Genomic DNA, 19,491 nt, shown 5'->3' on the forward strand with positions numbered 1-19,491 from the left:
AAAGCCCAAGTGGATAGGGCGCAGTTTCTGAACCGCGGCCGCAGCGAGGGGCATTCAGGAAATAGTGGGGGGAGGAAAAGGCGCTGCAGGTTGAGACTTGAGAGTTGAGACGTTGAGTCCGTGAGAGAAGAGTGAGACAGTGCTGGGTCAATGATCAGGCTAGTCACTATAGTTAGATAAATGGACACCTAGACGGTTCTTCTATCCTCAGATAGAACTTAGATAGAAGAAAATGATCGAATTGTGGATTGAATGGCGAAAGAACAAGAAGGAGGACGTCCGCAAGAGTGGTGATATTGACAGCATCCCACTTTGACGTCATGCGCGAGTGTATGATGGCGAGACCGAGGGAGAAGACGGAGACAAGTCTCAGATTCAATCAGACTCCCCAGAGCGATGATTAGAGAGTTGGTGTGAATGTCTCCTCTGTAGAATCGAAGTCGCAGTTGATAGAGAAATGCAATCAATAATAATAGGATTATATCAGTCAGTCAGGCAGCCAGGCCACGAGGCCACGAGGCAACGACAACGAGGCAGCCAGGCAGCCAGGCAGCCAGGCAAACACAGCACATAGCCTCAGGCACCGACCAAATCCCAATCACGTGACAGTGACCAAAGCTCCTCGACCCTTCTGGAAGGCGGTGGAAGCCACTCGTGTCGTCATGGAGAAGAGAGTGACATCTCGAAACGTCCGCGGACGATGGGCTGATGATGCCCAAACTCGCCAGCTCGATGATATATCATTCAGTCCGCTCCTCCAGTGGCCGATTGTAGTCTCTTCCTTCACGACCAAGATATCATACATACGCCTACAGAATCAAGGAACACACCACACACTTCAGTTCCCCGTTTCATCATCATAATGAACGGAGCACAATTCACAGATAGAGCCAACAAGGCTTTGTTGGACTCCAGCCATCTGGCGGAGCAATACGCCCACTCGCAGATCCTCCCCGTTCACTTGGCAGTCGCTCTTCTGAACCCCTCGATAGATGAGTCCAAGGACCAACAAGCCGCTTCCCACCCTTCCCACGACTCGTCCACCGCCCCGCTCTTCCGCCAGGTCGTCGAGCGCGCCCATGGCGATCCCCAGCAGCTGGACCGTTCCCTCATGAAATCACTCGTCCGCTTACCGAGTCAAGATCCGCCTCCAGAGACCGTCAGTGTCTCGCCTTCCCTGGCGAAAGTCATCCGGTCTGCAACCGATCTCTCCAAGACACAGAAAGACAGCTATGTCGCCATCGATCACCTCATTCTCGCCGTGGTCCAGGATTCACAGGTCCAGCGGGCATTGGCGGATGCCAACATTCCCAATGTCAAGCTGATCGACACCGCTATCCAGCAGATCCGGGGTACAAAGCGGGTAGATTCCAAGACCGCCGATGCCGAGAGCGAAAACGAGAATCTCAAGAAATTCACCATCGATATGACTTCCCTGGCGCGGGAGGGTAAGATCGATCCCGTCATTGGCCGAGAGGAGGAGATCCGGCGGGTCATCCGGATTCTCAGTCGTCGTACCAAGAACAACCCCGTCCTCATCGGTGAACCCGGTGTCGGAAAGACCACCATCGTCGAAGGACTCGCTCGTCGGATTGTCAACGCGGATATCCCGGCGAATCTGGCACAATGTCGGCTGCTCTCACTCGATGTCGGTTCGCTGGTCGCCGGCAGCAAGTACCGCGGGGAGTTCGAGGAGAGAATGAAGGGTGTCCTCAAGGAGATCGAGGAGTCCAAGGACACGATTGTCTTGTTCGTGGATGAGATCCATCTCCTCATGGGCGCCGGCTCTAGCGGCGAGGGAGGTATGGACGCCGCCAACCTGCTGAAGCCTATGCTGGCCCGTGGCCAATTGCATTGCATCGGTGCCACCACGCTCGGCGAATACCGCAAGTACATCGAGAAGGATCAAGCGTTCGAACGACGTTTTCAGCAAGTCCTCGTCAAGGAGCCCACCGTTCCCGAAACCATCTCCATCCTGCGTGGTCTCAAGGAGAAGTACGAAGTGCACCACGGCGTCAACATCCTCGACGGCGCCATCGTCGCAGCGGCCGAGCTGGCGGCGCGCTACCTCACCGCCCGTCGTCTGCCCGATTCGGCGGTCGACCTGATCGACGAGGCAGCCGCAGCCGTGAGAGTCACCCGTGAGTCGGAGCCTGAGGCGCTGGACAACCTGGAGCGGAAACTCCGCCAGCTCCAGATCGAAATCCACGCCCTGGAGCGGGAAACGGACGATGCCTCCAAGGCACGTTTGGAGACAGCCAAGCAGGAAGCCGCGAACGTCACCGAGGAGCTGCGGCCCCTGCGCGAGAAGTACGAAAGCGAGAAGCAGCGCAGCAAATCCATCCAGGACGCCAAGATTAAGCTCGACTCGCTCAAGGTCAAGCGTGATGAAGCCGAGCGGATGGGCGACACCCAGACCGCGGCCGATCTGGAGTACTACGCCATTCCCGAGACCAAGACCCTGATCGACCGCCTCGAGAAAGAGCGCATGAAGGCGGACGAGGAGCGCCGTTCCCGCCAGGGCGATGCCGGGGAGGCCCTCCTGGCTGATGCGGTCGGACCCGAGCAAATCAACGAGATCGTCGCCCGTTGGACCGGTATCCCCGTCACTCGACTCAAGACCACCGAGAAGGACAAGTTGCTGAACATGGAGAAGTACCTGGGCAAGCTCGTGGTGGGCCAGAAGGAGGCCGTGACATCGGTGTCCAACGCCATCCGTCTGCAACGGTCCGGTCTCAGCAACCCCAACTCGCCGCCCAGCTTCCTCTTCTGCGGTCCCTCGGGTACGGGTAAGACGTTGCTGACCAAGGCGCTCGCCGACTTCCTCTTCGACGACCCCAAATCGATGATCCGGTTCGACATGTCGGAATACCAAGAACGCCACTCGCTGAGCCGGATGATCGGTGCTCCCCCGGGTTACGTGGGCCACGACGCCGGCGGCCAGCTGACCGAGTCGCTGCGGCGCCGCCCCTTCTCGATCCTGCTGTTCGACGAAATCGAGAAGGCAGCGAAGGAGGTGCTCACCGTTCTGCTGCAGCTCATGGACGACGGTCGGATCACCGACGGCCAGGGCAGAATCGTCGACGCGAAGAACTGCATCGTCGTCATGACGTCCAACCTGGGCGCCGAGTTCCTAGCCCGCCCCACGACCAAGGACGGCCGCATCGACCCCCAGACCCGCGAGCTGGTCATGGGCGCGCTGCGCGACTACTTCCTGCCCGAGTTCCTGAACCGGATTTCCAGCATCGTCATCTTCAACCGGCTCACCAGGAAGGAGATCCGCAAGATCGTCGACCTCCGCCTCGCAGAGGTACAGCGCCGCCTCGAGCACAACAACCGCAACGTCACCATCGAGTGCTCCGAGGAAGTCAAGGATTACCTGGGCGAGTCCGGCTATTCGCCCGCGTACGGCGCCCGCCCGCTGTCCCGCATCATCGAGCGCGAGGTCCTCAACAAGCTCGCCGTGCTGATCCTCCGCGGCAGTGTGTGCGACGGCGAGGTCGCGCGCGTGGTCATGCGCGATGGCCGGATCGACGTGCTGCCCAACCACGAGGTCGAGTCTGTGGAGGACGAGGAGATGGTTGATGAGGATGAGGCGCTGGCGGAGATTGAGGATGCCAGCGGCGATATGGATTTGTACGAGTAGGGGAGAGGAGGTTACGACAAGGCCACCATAAAAAGGAAGACACAAAAGCGATTGGGGGAGGCTAGATGAGTGACGACTTACGACACTTTTTTCACATGTTCATGTTCATATTTCATGTTTATTTGTGATTTACACAGCGCATGGTTGATGTACAGCTTTTTTACCTGTTGATAGTCCCAGCTATGCACCTAATAAATACTTTCTATCACATTCCACATCCAGTAAACCTCGCCTGATCCAACTTACTCACTCGCTCACTCACTCCTCCTCCTCACCCATCTCCCTCTTCCTCCACCACCGTGCCACCTCCCCAGTCTGGCAAAACTCCACCTCCTCCCACCCACGCAACCAACCCAGCAACCGCTCCACCATGCCCACCACATGCGCCATGCCGCTGGTATCCGGATGCAGCAGCACAGGGAAGATGGGCTGGTCCTCGTTCTCGCGCAGCCACAGGAACCGCTCGCGCCACAGATTCTCGATCACGCGCGCATCCGTGTACCCGTGCGAGTTGGGCGCGTGCGGCAGGAACTGGAGCGGGGTCATGTCCTCCATGTACCAGTTGCAGGGGACGCAGACGAGGGGGCGGCGGTCGGGCGGTTGGGTGGAGGCGCTGGGCCGCGGGAGTGGGTGCATCCAGGTTGAGGCGGGTTGGGAGAAGTCGATTGGTTTGAGCGGGGGGCGGCGCGGGGCGAAGAACGGGTGGCAGTCGTGGTCGGTTAGGGAGGCATCTGTGTGTGTGCGCGTGTGGGCAACGGGGTTAGCCCATGAGAATGAAATGGGGAAGGGGGGGGGGTGGAAGGGACGTACCGTATTCGAAACCAAACTCCTCGAGGAGATCCAGGGTCGACTCGCGCAGCTGGTACAGCGGGGCGCGGTACCCGGCCGGTTTCTTGCCCGTCAGCTTGGTGGCGATGGCGATGCACCTGACGAGCACGTCGCGCTCCTGCTCGACGGTGAGCTGGTAGGCGCCCTCGTGCGCGTACCCGTGCAGCCCGACCTCGCAGCCCGAGGCGATTACCTGCGCCACCTCGTCCGGGAAACTCTCCGCCGAGTGGCCCGGGATGAACCAGGTGCAGCGGTCCGCGAGGCCGAGCTTGTGCAGCAGCCGCAGCAGCCGCGGGACGCCGACTTGTGCCGCGAAGAAGCCGGCCGAGTAGTCGGCGAGGATGTTGTCTGGGTGGTGGCCGGTGCCGAGCCAGCCGGAGACGGCGTCGAGGTCGATGGAGACGGTGACGCGAATCTTGTTGCGGGTGCGTGTGAGAGGGCGCGGAATGGACACGGTGGGCTCGGCGGTGAGGAGGGGACGGGTTTCTGTCTGGTGGGCGAGGTTGAGGTACTGGCCGGTGATGTGTCCGGCTGCGCGGTAGGAGGCTAGAAACGCCATGGTGCGCGCGATGTCTTCCGACATGTCGTTGCCTCCCAGGTTCACGGCGTTGATTCTCGCCCTGCGGTTGAGACGCCCAATGTCGTCGCCTACCCTCCGCACAAGCCCATCCAGTAGACCAGCCTTGTCAGAGGGAGACGCCGTGGGATCCGCTTGCCCGACCTTGCTCGCCTCGTTGCCCGCTATGACAATAGCGAGGTTATCCAGCTCCGTGCCTAGCGTCTGCTGCGCGGTCCGCGCCGCCTGCAGGAAGTGCTTGACGGCGAGAAAGATGCCGCGCACATTGGCGCGGTGTGTCTGTTCCCACGAATCCAGGGACAGATCCCAGATCGCGCAGTCCTGGCGCTCACTGGCCACGCCGGCATTGGCTATGAGGACGTTAATAGGCCCGAAGCGCTTGACGGCGAGCGCGATGCTGGAGCGTACGGATTCCTCGTCGGAGATGTCCCCCGTCTGGACGTTGAGGTGCGCGAACCTGTCGCCCGTCGCGGAGGGTACCTCTACGGAGCGGTGATCATGTGCCGTCACCTTGCATCCTTGCTCTATCGGCTGTTAGACATTTGTTACGTTTCAAAAAAAGAAAAGCCGTGGTCATAGTTTTCCTACCGAGAAACTCCTGAGCTACCTTTTGCCCAAGGACACCGGCTGCTCCGGTGACGAAGACATGGAGACCCTCCAGGCCCAAGAACGAGGAGGAACCCTCTCTCGACATGCTGCAACCAAGCGTCGGGATACAGATGCTCCTCGCTTATTTCTGGGTGATCCTGAGACTGAGTTCTTTTGTTGCAAAAGAAGGCCGGAATGACTGTTGAGAGATGGCACTAACTGCCTGGGCTCTCCTGATGCCACACGGGAGGCATACATACAGATCACGTGGATCTGCATATCTTCCTGAATTCTGATACTCATCGAAACATCACCCTTACTAGTTACTACTATAATTACTACACAGTCGTACACGGTCCTCACCTTGATCCTCTGAAAACTCTAGTCTCCACTGCCTAGAGCTCACAAGTTACAAAGTTACAAGCTGTCCAAGGCAGGTCAAGGGAACTACTACATACAGAGTCAATCTGGGTGACGGCGAAAAGGACACCGTACAGATGGTCTTTACCTAAAGAGGGAGCTTCAGCAGACGGCTTCATTTTGTCCAGGAGAAAGTCCTTTGATATTGGAGTAGATAGACAACTTGCTCTCCGCGAAGGTGGGCAAAGACCGCTCTGCGGCTTGGAGAACCCCATGGGACAGCAGTTGAAGCCTCTGGATTGATAAGCGTGAACTCCACCTTCTTGATATCGTTCTTATCTGGTGCCTGACTCTTTTGGAGGAGGGAGTGATCTTGAGTAATAACAAGAATGGAATGTGTGATGGCAAAAAGCGGATGGGGATTTCTGCATCAATATACTACGTAAGGTACTGTAATTTGTGCCTGAAGAGCTTTCCATACAGAGTACAGTAAATATTGAGTACAGAGTAGGTAAGCAAAACACCCACATTTGAAAAAGACAGAGCAAGTCCACTTGGCCCTCTCACATGGTTGCATCCCTGCTTCATCGTGGTCTTCATGTTACATAGAGATCTTGGAAATTTGGATTCTAGAGTCTGGAATTAAGAGAACATCGGGTTTCAACTTTGAATTTAATATCTCACTACTGTGTAGCTTCTAGAATAGATTGGCGGAATATTTCCGGTTGTTCCTACTCCTAGTACTGTGTAGGTATTAAGTCGAGTTTCGTTCGAGTATTGATCACCTGTCTCCTTATCGAGGCGTGCTGAAGGGGTGATAGTGCGCTCTCTGTCTATTATCTACTAGTACTCTGTAGTTAGTATCTACAGAGTACTAGCTAGTAGCTACTCGCATATTAGCCACCCGGTTCTGACAAATGCGCCCCATCAGCCGGAGAATTATCCTCTGGCTTGCTGCCTCTTGTCTACAGAGTACTGTGTAGATAGTCAAGCGTCCGGGTTTGTAAAATAAGCTGAAGTTCCCCTAGTTAGTTCCTTGCGGCAATTAAGATCTTGCAACCCGCAGAAGGTGTACTATGTCAGTTCAAGATGTCGCAGTGTAAGCCTGGTTATCCTGGCATAGGAAGAGGCAAGCCTCTTGACTACCTTATGTATGTGTCATGATCCTTGCTCTGCGGCGTCGAAACTGGAAAGACGTACTTTGTCAGGCTTCACTCTCTCGAATATTAATAGTACTGACCAGAAGATATTGCCAACGTTAGTCCCATTCTTGCAACAGCCAGTGGCTAATGTTGTAACCGTACGACGGACTGTACGAGACATCTCGGAGTAGCCGACGATGGGCCCAGTATTCTACATCTATTAGAGCGAGAGTCGGGTCGATAGGTTGTTGTGAATAATCTTCTTATTTTGCTCTGAATGGTGCATTAACTACTCCGTAGTAGTATGGATATTGGGCTGGCTCCGTTTGAAAGGACTCCAGCCTTGAGGGTTGATTCCAATAGCCAAGCTCGGCTTTAAGACGTCGATCTGCGAGGTGCCATGTGGTAACGAGGTCTACAATCCAACCATCAAGAGCGATGGTTGAGATCCACGCAAATCATAGTATCAGCATTTTAAGAACTACGTCAGAAGGATGTCTTTCAGTTCCATTATTATTCTATCATTCCATGCATATGGATTATGACTTATGAAGCACATACCAGGTACCTAGTCTAGTCCGTCAGTCTGATGAACAATAAATCATTGTCATAATAATATTCGGATAGGAATAATAATCATCACAACAGATAATATCGATCCACACAATCTTTCAGAGGGCCCTCCACGGCCTCTTTTTTCATTGGCTAGAATTGCATTGTGTCTCCATGCATTATACTTTTGCGTGGCAAGGGCGAGCCGCAGGTCGTAGTTATTAGTTATTAGTTATTACTCTACGGCCTACTAGGATAAGACGGCATAATGCCAACGGACAATGGTCGAATCCTGCAAAAAAAGACTCTCGAATCAGTCCTGTCGAATTACGAGTAGTCGAGTGAGACTTGCAACGTTTGCAAGAAAACACAAACCCATCGAAATCAACATGCTAAAGCCCACTACTACGTAGGTATCCCAAGCCATAGCGTAATACCGATGAAGGCACCACGAGCTAAGCAGCCTAAGCATCAATAGACCGAGTGACTTGACCATCTTGCGCCGGGGATCACTCCGAAACTGCTAAGATCGCGCATCAGGAACGGCAAAATCTTGGATTCGGGTGGCATGATGGTTCGGCTACGACTTTAGTATGTTCCAGTCCAGAGGCGATACTATCATACATTCATACTACTAAGGCCGGAAGGATCCCATTTCCCAGCCCTGGCGTAAGTTTGGCAGAATTAAGAACAGCAGGACTGCAGGAGGAATAGGTAGGTAGTTATATTGGAGCCACAAATCCTGAATCAAAGATAGATTACTTGCCGCACAGTTGGGTTTAGATGAGACTAAGGAACCCACATGGTACGGTGTGTTTGGGTGAGAGTACGGAGTAGTTTGGGAGAGTTTTGAGTTGTTTAAGCAGTACGAAGTATATATAATGTAAGGATCCCCCTGACCCACAGGCAGCAGGGATCATGAGAAAATTCTTTCGCCAACCGGAATATTGAGAAGGATTTAGAATGGGGTCGCTAAAATAATCCCTGCAGCCTGCATTTTCCAGGCCTTGGTTAATGAGTATTGAAACACTATGCCCTGGTCATTTTTAAAACTTACAGAGTCTACGGAGTATGTCCTGGGCTTTGTCACACCTGGAGGCATAGATCTGAGAAGTTGATTGACGATCATCCACTGCCTTGATGTGGTTTTATGATGGAGGGGCGGGATCGCCCTGGAGCTGGAAAATCTATGGAGTATCTCCGGGGCAGTACCGTTGTCTGAGTACTGACTACTGAGTAGCAACTACCAGTAGTGTACCACAGTATCGCACTTGCCATGAATTGTCCACATTGAGATTCAGGTCCAGTTACTCTGTCGGCTGTCCTGCAACTCCATAACGGGATGAGTCCTCTTCCGATGGCATCAGCCGGAACAAAGAGGATACCACTTAACTATCCTGGGTTAGTGTTTATGTTTAAAATCCGCGCTAGACAAACAGATCCACCTTTATTTTTGTTTCGTTTTGATTTTCTTTTGCAGAACAGCCAAGGAAATTCCAAATTACATTTTGTATGCTGGTAGTTTTGAGTTCTGATTACTAGAACGACTCCATCCCACTGCTACAGTTCCATGAGCGTCAGAGCGACTATACTCTGTACTATCCAGGTGGTTGGCTGTACCGGAAAGGGTTCCCCAATAAACTATCTGATTAGGTTCTCTTTCACTCGAGTTCTACCTTTGACGACGGTGATTGGAAAGGAGGACGATCAAAGAAGACCGTCAGTCCACGCTCGTTGACAACTAATCAGGATGGGGAGTGCTCCACCGGGATGATGGATGAAATATCATTCTCTGACTGTGAGCCATCAGTCAGGCGACTTTGCAGTCATCAATATGCATTTATCCTATTATTATTGTGTGGTGGTGCCCTGGCCACTGAATCCTCCCCGATAGAACCCAACACCACGAGGATCTCGGGTCTTATCCAATCTCCCGTGCTTTCGACGCATGCTAATATGCACTAAACACCTTATCTACCTAGCTCGCTGGGCGCAATATATACGCATTTGCATTTTGCACATCCCCCTATCATCCCTGCTCCCTCATCGTCATCTGCATGATCCACGATCCGAATCACTGGTTCTCCAAGCGCCTCTATCACCGGTCAAAGGCGATCTCTAACCCTAATTCGAAGGGCTTGTCCTGATCCTTGCAATCTTTTCGCGGACTAAATGCCGTGCTTGTGGCTGTCGATGCGCTGATTGACTGAGAGCCCGAGACTTATCTGCCCACGATGTTGGTACTCCCCCCGTTCGATCCCTGTTCTTATTTATCCCGCTTTGGTCCCGGCATTGCATGGACCCGTACCCTTTCGCTGACTTTTCTTTGCCCTCCCTTTCGGTTGATCAGGTTGCAGGCCGACAACATGTCAGACCTAAGCCCGGACTTTGGAGAGAGCTTCGCGCGGGAAACATGGGTGCTATACTCTGTGGGGTTGTTGGGGACGGTGTTGCGATTGTGAGTGCTTCATGAAAATCAAAAGGACACTGGCCATCCGCTTGGCATATGCTGACTCGAGCGGTTTCCGGAGGGCAGTGTTGCGCGAATCCGTCGGTTGGGTTTCCTTGGTCTGCAAGCCGATGATTATCTTATGTTGTTTGCGGTGGTGTGGTACACACTGTTATGTGTGTCTCTCAACCAAGTCGCCTCGGGAGGAGGTTCGAATTTGATGACGGACGATGATATCAGAAACCTGACCCCAGAGACACATGCGGAGCGAGTGAGGGGAAGCAAATGGGTCTTTGTCTCGGAGCACTCGTTCATCCTGTCTATCTGGGCGATGAAGTCGTGCATGCTGGTGATCTATGCTCGTATCACGTACGTACTGATGAAGTATCTTCCCCCGGGCTACGCTGACGGTCGTGCAGTGAGGGGTTGTTTGCGCGTAAATTGGTCAACTATCTTTCCATCTACGTCGGGCTGGGCTTCCTTGCCGTGGAGCTGTCTCTGTTCCTGATCTGTCGGCCTTTATCGAATTACTGGGCCGTGCCCACGCCAGATTGTCCGTAGTTGACGATTCCCGGCCGTTCTGGACACGCATGCTAACTGCACCTTAGACCAATGCTCCTCCTATCAGTACTATGAGATCGTGCAAGGCTGCATCTCCATCTCCGCCGACTTCTTCATGCTCGCCGTCGCCATCCCGCTCATGGTCCAAGTCCGCATTCCTCTCCGGCAGAAGGTGATTCTCCTGGCCCTGTTCGGCATGGGAATCTTCGTCATCGTGGCAGCCATCCTGAACAAGATCTACTGCCTGGTTCCGGCCTTGATCTCCTACGTCTACATGAACTGGTACTTCCGAGAAGCCACGGTCGCGATCCTAGTCACCAATCTCCCTCTCGTCTGGTCGCTCCTCCGCGACGTCTTCCCCACCCTCAAGAGTTGGACCGGCGGATCGAAGAAGGGCACCGACCGATACCGATCCGAACCGTGGACCAACAGCAAAGGCTCGGGGCTGCGCGCGTATGGACAGGCCAGTCACTTGCGGTCCGGCAATTACGACATGCACGATTATCCCAGCCCTAGCGGGACGCATCAGAAGACAGTCTCCGACGTGAGCGTCCATGCGAGCGACGACCGGGACGTTAGCGATGATGGATCCGATCGTGCGCTGAGGATCCGACAGGACGTGACGGTCACTGTGGAGCGCGAGACGCGGCCGCCAGAATACTGGGAGACACATGATACTCAGGTGAACGGTCTTCATTCGCCTCGACCATGAAACCGCGACGGCTACTGTTTGGGGGAGAAAAGGAATTTAGATTTTAGACTACTGCACATACTTTCATTTCTTTTTTTTTTCTTCCTTGTATTCATTTCTCTACCTCAATCTAATATGGTATAATAAGTACTTATCACCTCTGCTCTATCAGATGAAATGACGACGATTGATGATCTTCATGACTTCAAACGGCCGGAAATACAACAGCATCAGATCCATGGGTAGTCCTTCTTTTCACTCATCACTCCTGCAGATCTCCCGGTAAAATTTCATCGCAGCTGCTGCGCAGGACTCAGTAGTGGGGTATCGCTAGCTATACATGATACATATTACATACTCGATATAATCCATCAATCCACCCTGTCCACTCTGTCCACCACAGACCACACACCTCGAGCCGAGCCCCCATTGAGGTGAATATCAACCATTATTAACCATGCAAAGGGATTATTAGACGACTACTCTGTAAACAATAATATCGCCCCTATAAACTTACTACTACTAAACTAACTACTCAAACCACTCGCACGAAATCATCCGACCTTCACCCGCCACCATTCTCAATCCGGTAGTCTTCTTGGTCCCCCAAGATCGAGACACGCCATGCCCAGCGCCACGGGCTAATTAAATTAGTACCTTCGTTAGTTCTCGGAAAGTTAACTCTAGAAGCCGCGCTGGGTGTATCCGAGATTCCGAGGACTGTTGACTGTTGAGGTTTGGGAGTTTTTTTTTTTTTTTTTTTTTTTTTTTTGGCAGCTCAAGTATGGTACGAGATGCCTAGATGGTACTAAGGCCGGGCTTGTTCAGCAATCCCACCGTGGTAGAGTGTAGATCTTGGATCTTGATCCTCTGAGCTGCGATCTGTGGTTTGGATTATGGAGTAGGGTGGGTTGGAGCTGAAGTAGACTGGAGGAGAGGTTGAGGGCAACTCCATAAACGATATACAAAAGTAAAATCCCAGTCCAGTAGATAGTAGATACTGACTGGGAGAGCGCGCCATTATTATTATTATTATTATTATTATTGAGGTGGTATCTGCGCAACCATCTGTTTTGACTTTGGTGTCTGTATCGCTGTACAGAGTAAGCCTGTGAGGTATTTATCCGGTCCCACAATATCCCTCAATTACGGAGTAAATGAAATTTGCAAAACCTGTCGAGACCGATTAGTTATTGGACGGCTGTAACTTAACTTGTACCTTCACTCACTTTGGTATCTTCGTGCGTCTGCAGCTAGCTATCTCTAATATAATATAGTACTGTGTATAATAGAATTTAATATAAACCGTCGCCGGCCAGGCGCATCATGCAGGGCGATGCAGGTTTCTTTTTCTCTTTATCCTCCGTCTGGACGGTTTAGGATTTTTAATTGATTACTATTCTTAATCCCAACGCCATACATATCGTCTGTCTATAATCTAGCCTTCCACAGGATACAGACAGTGATACCCCTCGTTCCTGTTGTCACCTCATAGGATCGTCCTGACTGCGTCGAATCGCCGCCTCGCATACCTGGAACCAAATTCAAACCCATCGGAACCTGTCAGCGAAAGCCTCTGCCGAAATGGATGCTGTGGAAGCCCCCGAGAAGATGCCCGTCGACACCACGGCCGAGGATGGCCGCTCCGAGGCACTGGTCAATGCGTCGGGTCATCGTCAAGAGCTGGAACGGAACTTCAGCTTGCTCAGTATCTGCGCCGTCGCCGTCACCACCGGAAACACATGGATTGCGCAGGGAGGTAGTTTGGTATGTTTCTTCTCCGAATCAGATCGAGGGATACCCGTAGCTGACATACCATCAAGGTCACTGCTTTGGGCAATGGTGGTCCAGCGGGAGTGATCTATGAATTGTAAGAGACTTGACTTGATTCCCATATTAACGACTGATACTGACTAAACAATTAGCATTGCTGTTTCTGTTTGTTACTGGATGGTTGCAGCGTCAATTGCAGAATTGGCTTCGGCTATGCCCACTGCCAGTGGAGGTATGTCGAACTCACTTCATGGCATCCCTAGGACCCCACTGACTCGAACTGGACAAGTGTACCACTGGGCCTCGATCACGGCTGGAAAATATGGCCGTGTCTGCGGCTTCTTTGCTGGATTCTGGAACTGTCTCGCATGGATCCTGGGCGCTGCTTCAATGGCCGCCATCCTGGGACAACAGACCGTTTCCATGTATGCGCTCATGCATCCGGGCTTTATCCCTCAGGCATGGCACGTCTTCATCAGCTTCGTCATCTGCACCTGGCTGTGCTGCTGCATCGTGCTCTTTATGAACCGCGTCCTACCTCACATCGGCAACCTGGGCATGTTCTTCATCCTCGCCGGTGTGCTCATCACTATCATCGTTTGCGCGGTCATGCCTCATGTCAACGGAGCCCCCTATGCGTCCGATGAGGCCGTGTGGCGGACTTGGGACAATGCCACTGGATGGTCGAGCAACGGCTTTGTCTTTGTCGCGGGGATGCTCAACGGTGCTTACAGTGTAGGCACCCCTGACTGCTCCACTCATCTTGCAGAGGAGATCCCAAGGTACGTTGGCGGACCATCGCTTTTGTACACAGCATACTGACGTCGTGACAGACCAAGCCGCAATATCCCCAAAGCCGTCCTTGCACAAATGTCCGTCGGCTTCGTCACCGGTCTCGTGTATATGATTGCCGTCTTCTATTCCATCAACGACCTCGACGCTGTCTTGAACAGCCCCTATGGCTTCCCCCTTGCCGAGATTTACCGCCAGGCAACAGGCTCGCGTGGTGGTGCTCTTGGTCTGCTGATCGTCGCTTTCTTGCCCACGGTTATCACATGCGCTGGTTGCTACATCACCGCTGGTCGTACCCTCTGGACCCTCTCCCGCGATCACGCGACTCCCTTCTCCGGCTGGCTGGGCCGTATCAACAGTCGGATGCACAACCCCTTCAACGCAACCTTGACCTGCGGCGTCATAATCACCCTCCTCGCTTGCATCTACGTCGGATCCACGACCGCGTTCAATGCCTTTGTCGGATGCTTCGTGCAGCTCTCCTCCCTCTCCTACTTCGCCGCCATCTTCCCTCACATCCTCACCCGCCGCGCCTCCTTCAAGCCCGGATACTTCTGGATGGGCCGTATCGGCTATGCCGTCAACATCTTCAGCTCCGCCTACATCCTCGCTTTCGTGGTGATCTTCTGCTTCCCCTATGCCATACCCACCAATGCTGCCTCGATGAACTACGCCAGTCTAATGACCGGTGGCCTGACCATTTTCGTCGCGATTTGGTGGTTCTTCCGGCAGGGCTCGTACGAGGGACCCAAGAACATCCCGCTGACAGACAAGGCTGTGCTGGATGACGCAAGATAGAACCTTTTTTTTTCTTCTGTGGAGCAAGAAAGCCGGCGTTGGATGTTTTGATGATATACTGAGAATATTCCCTTGAAGTCAGACTATAGATTAGCCTTCATTTTCATCACTTGCAATGATGTATGACCAATGACATGAGTATAATACTCTGGCCAATGCACAAAAAAAAACTTCCACAATCATTTATGTTTGATCACATGAATCCAAAAAGATATATTCAAGTCTCCCTTTAAGTCATTGTTAATTGGTATTTCCTTCTACGCACTATTGGGAGCCATTACAGTGCCACCACCCCCTTTTACATTTGTAGAAACATCCGCTCAGCCTCTTTTGGGTAAAGCGATTAGTACGTGATCTCTATAGAACATAGCTCTACACAGTTTGCTTGAGGTCTGATGTTTACTTCATGGTCGGGTATAACTGCACCCCTATTATCCAGCAGAGATGAGCTGGCAGCAGTGGGCATACCTAGTAAGTAACTATAGGCGCGGATGACTTTATGCCACTTCTTGCCGGGACTGGCTCAGGGGTGTCGCCGCAAAGGTAAAGGGGGTTATTGTGATACACCCCCTTACCCTTGATCAAAGACTCAAGTGCTCAAAATTGCTTCACAAGGCATATCACGTCTCGCTTGATCTCGTTCCTCTCCGCCTCATGACCCAACGCCTCGTCCTTGGCTCGTTCACGCCGGTGGTGCTGAGTCTCCTGCAGTCCCATGAGCCACAGACCAGTCTCTGCGATAATCTGATCTGCCAATTCTCGAGGGACTGGATGGGCGGACGATAGATGGGATCGTGCGTCCTGCTCCCACCAATGGAGACGTTGCGGGGGCATATTTCGCGTTGAGCAGATCCGATAGTAAGGATCAACACGCAACAGAGTCAGAAAGCGATAATGTCTAGAATGAGCCTTGTCGACCAGTTCAAACGGTTCAAGGAGGTGATATAGGCAGTGTGGAAAAGCGAGCAAACGCCCTTGCTGGAGAGACACAGACCCAAGTTCTTGCTGCGGTGGTCCATTGTCCTTCACACCGAACAACTCTTGCAAGTACGGGATGTCCCATTCATCCCAATCGACTGCGAAATCGCTGCCACGCATGGAACTCCGCTGAGCACTTCTTGATCATGCTCGAATCCGAGATGTCACCGAGTGGTAGAGGATGTGCAAAGGCAGGTACAGCTAGAGACGCCCACTTAAAATTGAATGATACACACGTGACCACGCGCTTTCCGTCGCGTCTCCGCGTCGAGTAATTACTACCTAGGGAAGATGATGATACTCCTCTGTCCAACACCTACAATGCCAGCCAGATACCGTACATGAAAATAGACCATTCGGCGTTATGGTCTTCAAGCCGTTTAAACCCCCTTCGATAAGGAAACCACCTCATCTATCCTCCTCAGACACAAATCCAGAAAAAGCACCCTCCGATCGCTTCGAACCTCCCGCCAAGAAGCAGCGTTTGGACACTGACAACGATCCTCTGAGCCATTCGCAAGGCTTAACACGCAAGCCTCTGCAGCAAGTAACAAATCCGAGTCGAACATCCAGCGACAGCGCGGTGGGCGATGAATTACCCGGCGTTAAGTACTACAATGTTCTATGGTAAGCTCATCCAGTACCAAGCCGCAGACACTGACATGGCTAACTAGTGTATCTACGCTAGGCGGAAACCCACGACGAAGAAGAACAAGACCTGGGATGGCGATGGGATCCTGTCCGCGCGCGATGGATACCTCTACCTCCAAGATATCTCGGGGAAGGACATGGGCCGCGCGATGATGCCCGGTTCTCGACTGGAGGCGGGAAGTATGCTCTCGATTGGAGGCAAGGAGGTTGAGGTCGACTCCGAGATCCCCCGGAAAGAGTATCTGGCCGGTAAATCCTTCCTGGGGAAGAAGGAGGGTGCTTCTCCACTCGTCACGGCTGCAGAGCTGCCGAAGAAGGCGTTCGTGCCATCGCTTACGAATCGAAGCGCGGTGTTGGGTCCGACGTTACCGAGCGAGAAGACTCAGAGTGGGAAGACCTGCGTGCCGCCGCTGGCGAACCCGGCGTCCCGGTCGAGTTCTATTACCGGGGCGTACAAGCGGCCGTTGCTGGATGGTACTGTTGTTCCGGTAATGCCTGCCAGTAAGCCTGTTCCGCGCCATGACCCCAATCAACCTGGGGCACTGGTGATGAAGCGACCGGAGTCGGTACCCAAGGGGAAGCAGATCGTGGATGTTGTTGTCGATCCGATTCTGTCCAAGCATTTGAGACCACATCAGCGGGAAGGCGTTCAGTTCCTTTACGAATGCGTCATGGGAATGCGGTCGTTCAATGGTGAGGGAGCCATACTTGCGGATGATATGGGACTAGGAAAAACGTTGCAAACAATCACGCTGCTGTGGATGCTACTCAAACAGAATCCCATTCACGACAGCGCTCCGGTGATCAAGAAAGCGCTAATCGTTTGTCCGGTGACTTTGATCAATAACTGGAGAAAGGAGTTCCGTAAATGGCTCGGAAATGAGAGGATTGGCGTGTTTGTCTTTGACGACAAGAGGAAGCGGTTGACCGACTTCACCAAGGGCAGGGCCTATAGTGTGATGATCGTGGGTTACGAGAAGCTGAGGACCGTTCAAGAAGGCTTAGCAAGGGGTGCTGGCGTCGACATCGTCATCGCCGACGAGGGCCATAGACTGAAAACGTTACAGAATAAAAGCGGCCAAGCCATCCAGGCATTGAACGCCACCAAGCGAATCATTCTCTCTGGCACGCCAATCCAGAACGATCTGAAGGAGTTCTTCGCGGCGGTGGATCTGGTCAACCCCGGCATTTTGGGTACCTTCAAGGCCTTCGTCAAAGAGTTCGAAGGGCCGATTGTGAGAAGTAGACAACCAGAGGCTACGAGAAAGGAGATCGAGAAAGGCGAGGCCAGGAACGAAGAACTACGAGAGCTCACATCCAAGTTCATGCTCCGCCGGACTGCTGATATCCTGGCCAAATATCTTCCGCCAAAATCAGAGTATGTCCTTTTCTGCAACCCGACATCAACCCAAGCCAACATCTATCGCAATGTGCTCGCCTCTCCCGTGTTCCAGTGCGCCATCGGCAACTCAGAAAACGCACTTCATCTCATTACCATCTTGAAGAAGCTATGCAACAGTCCCTCCTTACTTTCTCCGAAAAATGCGGACGAAACGCCTAGCGAAACAATCGCAGCGCTTTTATCTTCGCTACCTCCAAATCTTCTACGCCACTTCTCTCCGTCAAGCAGCGCAAAGATCCGCGTTCTTGACCAGTTACTTCATAACCTACGCACATCTACATCCGAGAAAATCGTCCTTGTATCAAACTACACCTCCACGCTAAACCTGCTAGCGAATCTTCTTTCATCTCTCTCTCTCCCCTTCCTAAGGCTGGACGGCTCAACGCCGGCACAGAAACGACAATCCCTAGTCGAAGATTTCAACCGGCTCCCCGCCGACCTCTGCTTTGCGTTCCTCCTCTCCGCAAAAGCAGGAGGCACCGGACTGAACCTTATCGGAGCCAGCCGCCTGGTCCTCTTCGACGTGGACTGGAATCCCGCAACAGACATACAAGCCATGGCGCGGATCCACCGCGACGGCCAGAAGCGACACTGCCGGATCTACCGCATCCTGCTTAAGGGCAGCCTGGAGGAGAAGATCTGGCAGCGCCAGGTCACCAAGATAGGACTGGCGGACAGCGTCATGGAGCACAAAAGCAGCGTCGCGCAGTTCTCCCGGGACGAGCTACGGGATCTCTTCCGGCTCGACGAAGAGAGCCGCTGCCAGACGCATGAGCTGCTGGGCTGCGATTGCGGCGGGACAGGACGCACGGTGCAGAGCGCGAGCAGCGTCCCACCCACGGATGCCGAAAGTAAAGATCCAACATCGGATCCGAATCTATCTTCCTCCAGCGACCTCTCGGACGTCGAAGACGATTTCCCAGATACACTCACCCTCATCAAGGCCTCGCAGGTGAACATGGAAGAGCAGGAGCGGCGGATACGTGCAATGCGAGGCACCACTCGCCGTGCGATCCGCACGACCAAAATCGACGACAGTGATGATGATGATGATGATGAGGGTGAGGACCCCGTCAAACCGAAAAGCAAGATGCAGCAGTCCCTCTCGCAATACAGCCACATCGACCCTGCTCTTCTCGCCTCGGAAGAGGACGGACTCGGTCTCGCGGCTGCGATCGACGACGACGACGTCCTTCTCCCCCTGCTTCGTGACGAGGATAATCGCATCGGGTTCATTTTCAAGAAGTCCGGCCAGGCGGAGGCGAAGGGGAAGCGAGCTTCGTCGCCGGTGGTGCTGGAGTGATGTGGTGGATACAAGTACATCTACATGAGGCGTTACGGCTACGGTTATGACTTCAGATAGACATTGGGTTTCCGGGAAAGGGATTTCAAAGGCAACAACAAAGCATAATCATGTAGATATCATCGTTCGATTCATGATATAGATCTATAGTGGGCTGGAGCACATCTGCCTGAAATGAATATACTAGCCAGTCAGGCTCGTGGATTCATGGTCGGCAAGTAGCCACATGTGAGAATGGGAATGGGAATGGATGAGGATGTTGATATAATTGAAATCAGAATAACAGAACTGATAGGGGTATGGGTATGGGTTATGTATACTCGGTACATGTCAACAAATGCAAAGAGCAAATCACAAGGGAAAAGACAAGTCAACAGAATTACTCGGAACTAGTAGATAG

The 19,491-nt window shown here is 53.0% G+C and overlaps 6 protein-coding genes across 6 annotated transcripts, besides 6 other annotated features; 4 read left to right on the top strand and 2 right to left on the bottom strand.

Annotated features, from left to right (window-relative positions):
• The first annotated feature begins 531 nt into the window (after positions 1–531).
• Positions 532–559: a microsatellite.
• A 303-nt stretch (positions 560–862) lies between these two features.
• Positions 863–3,646, top strand: ACLA_020190 (ATP-dependent Clp protease ATP-binding subunit; the record flags this gene model as incomplete). The annotated part of the gene is made up of 1 exon (XM_001268737.1): positions 863–3,646. The coding sequence occupies one exon, from the start codon at positions 863–865 to the stop codon at positions 3,644–3,646; it is 2,784 nt and encodes a 927-aa protein (XP_001268738.1).
• A 258-nt stretch (positions 3,647–3,904) lies between these two features.
• Positions 3,905–5,745, bottom strand: ACLA_020200 (bifunctional SDR family oxidoreductase/polysaccharide deacetylase family protein; the record flags this gene model as incomplete). Its single annotated transcript, XM_001268738.1, has 3 exons — positions 3,905–4,377; positions 4,457–5,575; positions 5,640–5,745. 3 exons carry the CDS (start codon positions 5,743–5,745, stop codon positions 3,905–3,907), a joined length of 1,698 nt encoding a protein of 565 aa, XP_001268739.1.
• A 4,314-nt stretch (positions 5,746–10,059) lies between these two features.
• ACLA_020210 (uncharacterized protein) lies at positions 10,060–11,415 on the top strand (the record flags this gene model as incomplete). The annotated part of the gene is made up of 4 exons (XM_001268739.1): positions 10,060–10,151; positions 10,230–10,511; positions 10,562–10,695; positions 10,751–11,415. 4 exons carry the CDS (start codon positions 10,060–10,062, stop codon positions 11,413–11,415), a joined length of 1,173 nt encoding a protein of 390 aa, XP_001268740.1.
• A 723-nt stretch (positions 11,416–12,138) lies between these two features.
• Positions 12,139–12,165: a microsatellite.
• Positions 12,139–12,166: a microsatellite.
• A 247-nt stretch (positions 12,167–12,413) lies between these two features.
• Positions 12,414–12,439: a microsatellite.
• Positions 12,414–12,440: a microsatellite.
• Positions 12,441–12,978: 538 nt separating this feature from the next.
• ACLA_020220 (putative choline transport protein) lies at positions 12,979–14,757 on the top strand (the record flags this gene model as incomplete). The annotated part of the gene is made up of 5 exons (XM_001268740.1): positions 12,979–13,161; positions 13,218–13,264; positions 13,320–13,399; positions 13,457–13,949; positions 14,001–14,757. The coding sequence occupies 5 exons, from the start codon at positions 12,979–12,981 to the stop codon at positions 14,755–14,757; spliced, it is 1,560 nt and encodes a 519-aa protein (XP_001268741.1).
• A 597-nt stretch (positions 14,758–15,354) lies between these two features.
• ACLA_020230 (uncharacterized protein) lies at positions 15,355–15,855 on the bottom strand (the record flags this gene model as incomplete). The annotated part of the gene is made up of 1 exon (XM_001268741.1): positions 15,355–15,855. The coding sequence occupies one exon, from the start codon at positions 15,853–15,855 to the stop codon at positions 15,355–15,357; it is 501 nt and encodes a 166-aa protein (XP_001268742.1).
• A 244-nt stretch (positions 15,856–16,099) lies between these two features.
• ACLA_020240 (DEAD/DEAH box helicase) lies at positions 16,100–19,091 on the top strand (the record flags this gene model as incomplete). Its single annotated transcript, XM_001268742.1, has 2 exons — positions 16,100–16,362; positions 16,424–19,091. 2 exons carry the CDS (start codon positions 16,100–16,102, stop codon positions 19,089–19,091), a joined length of 2,931 nt encoding a protein of 976 aa, XP_001268743.1.
• Positions 18,827–18,847: a microsatellite.
• Positions 19,092–19,491: the final 400 nt, after the last annotated feature.

Source organism: Aspergillus clavatus, genomic scaffold, assembly GCF_000002715.2.
Source record: "Aspergillus clavatus NRRL 1 1099423829805 genomic scaffold, whole genome shotgun sequence".
Lineage (NCBI taxonomy): Eukaryota > Fungi > Ascomycota > Eurotiomycetes > Eurotiales > Aspergillaceae > Aspergillus > Aspergillus clavatus.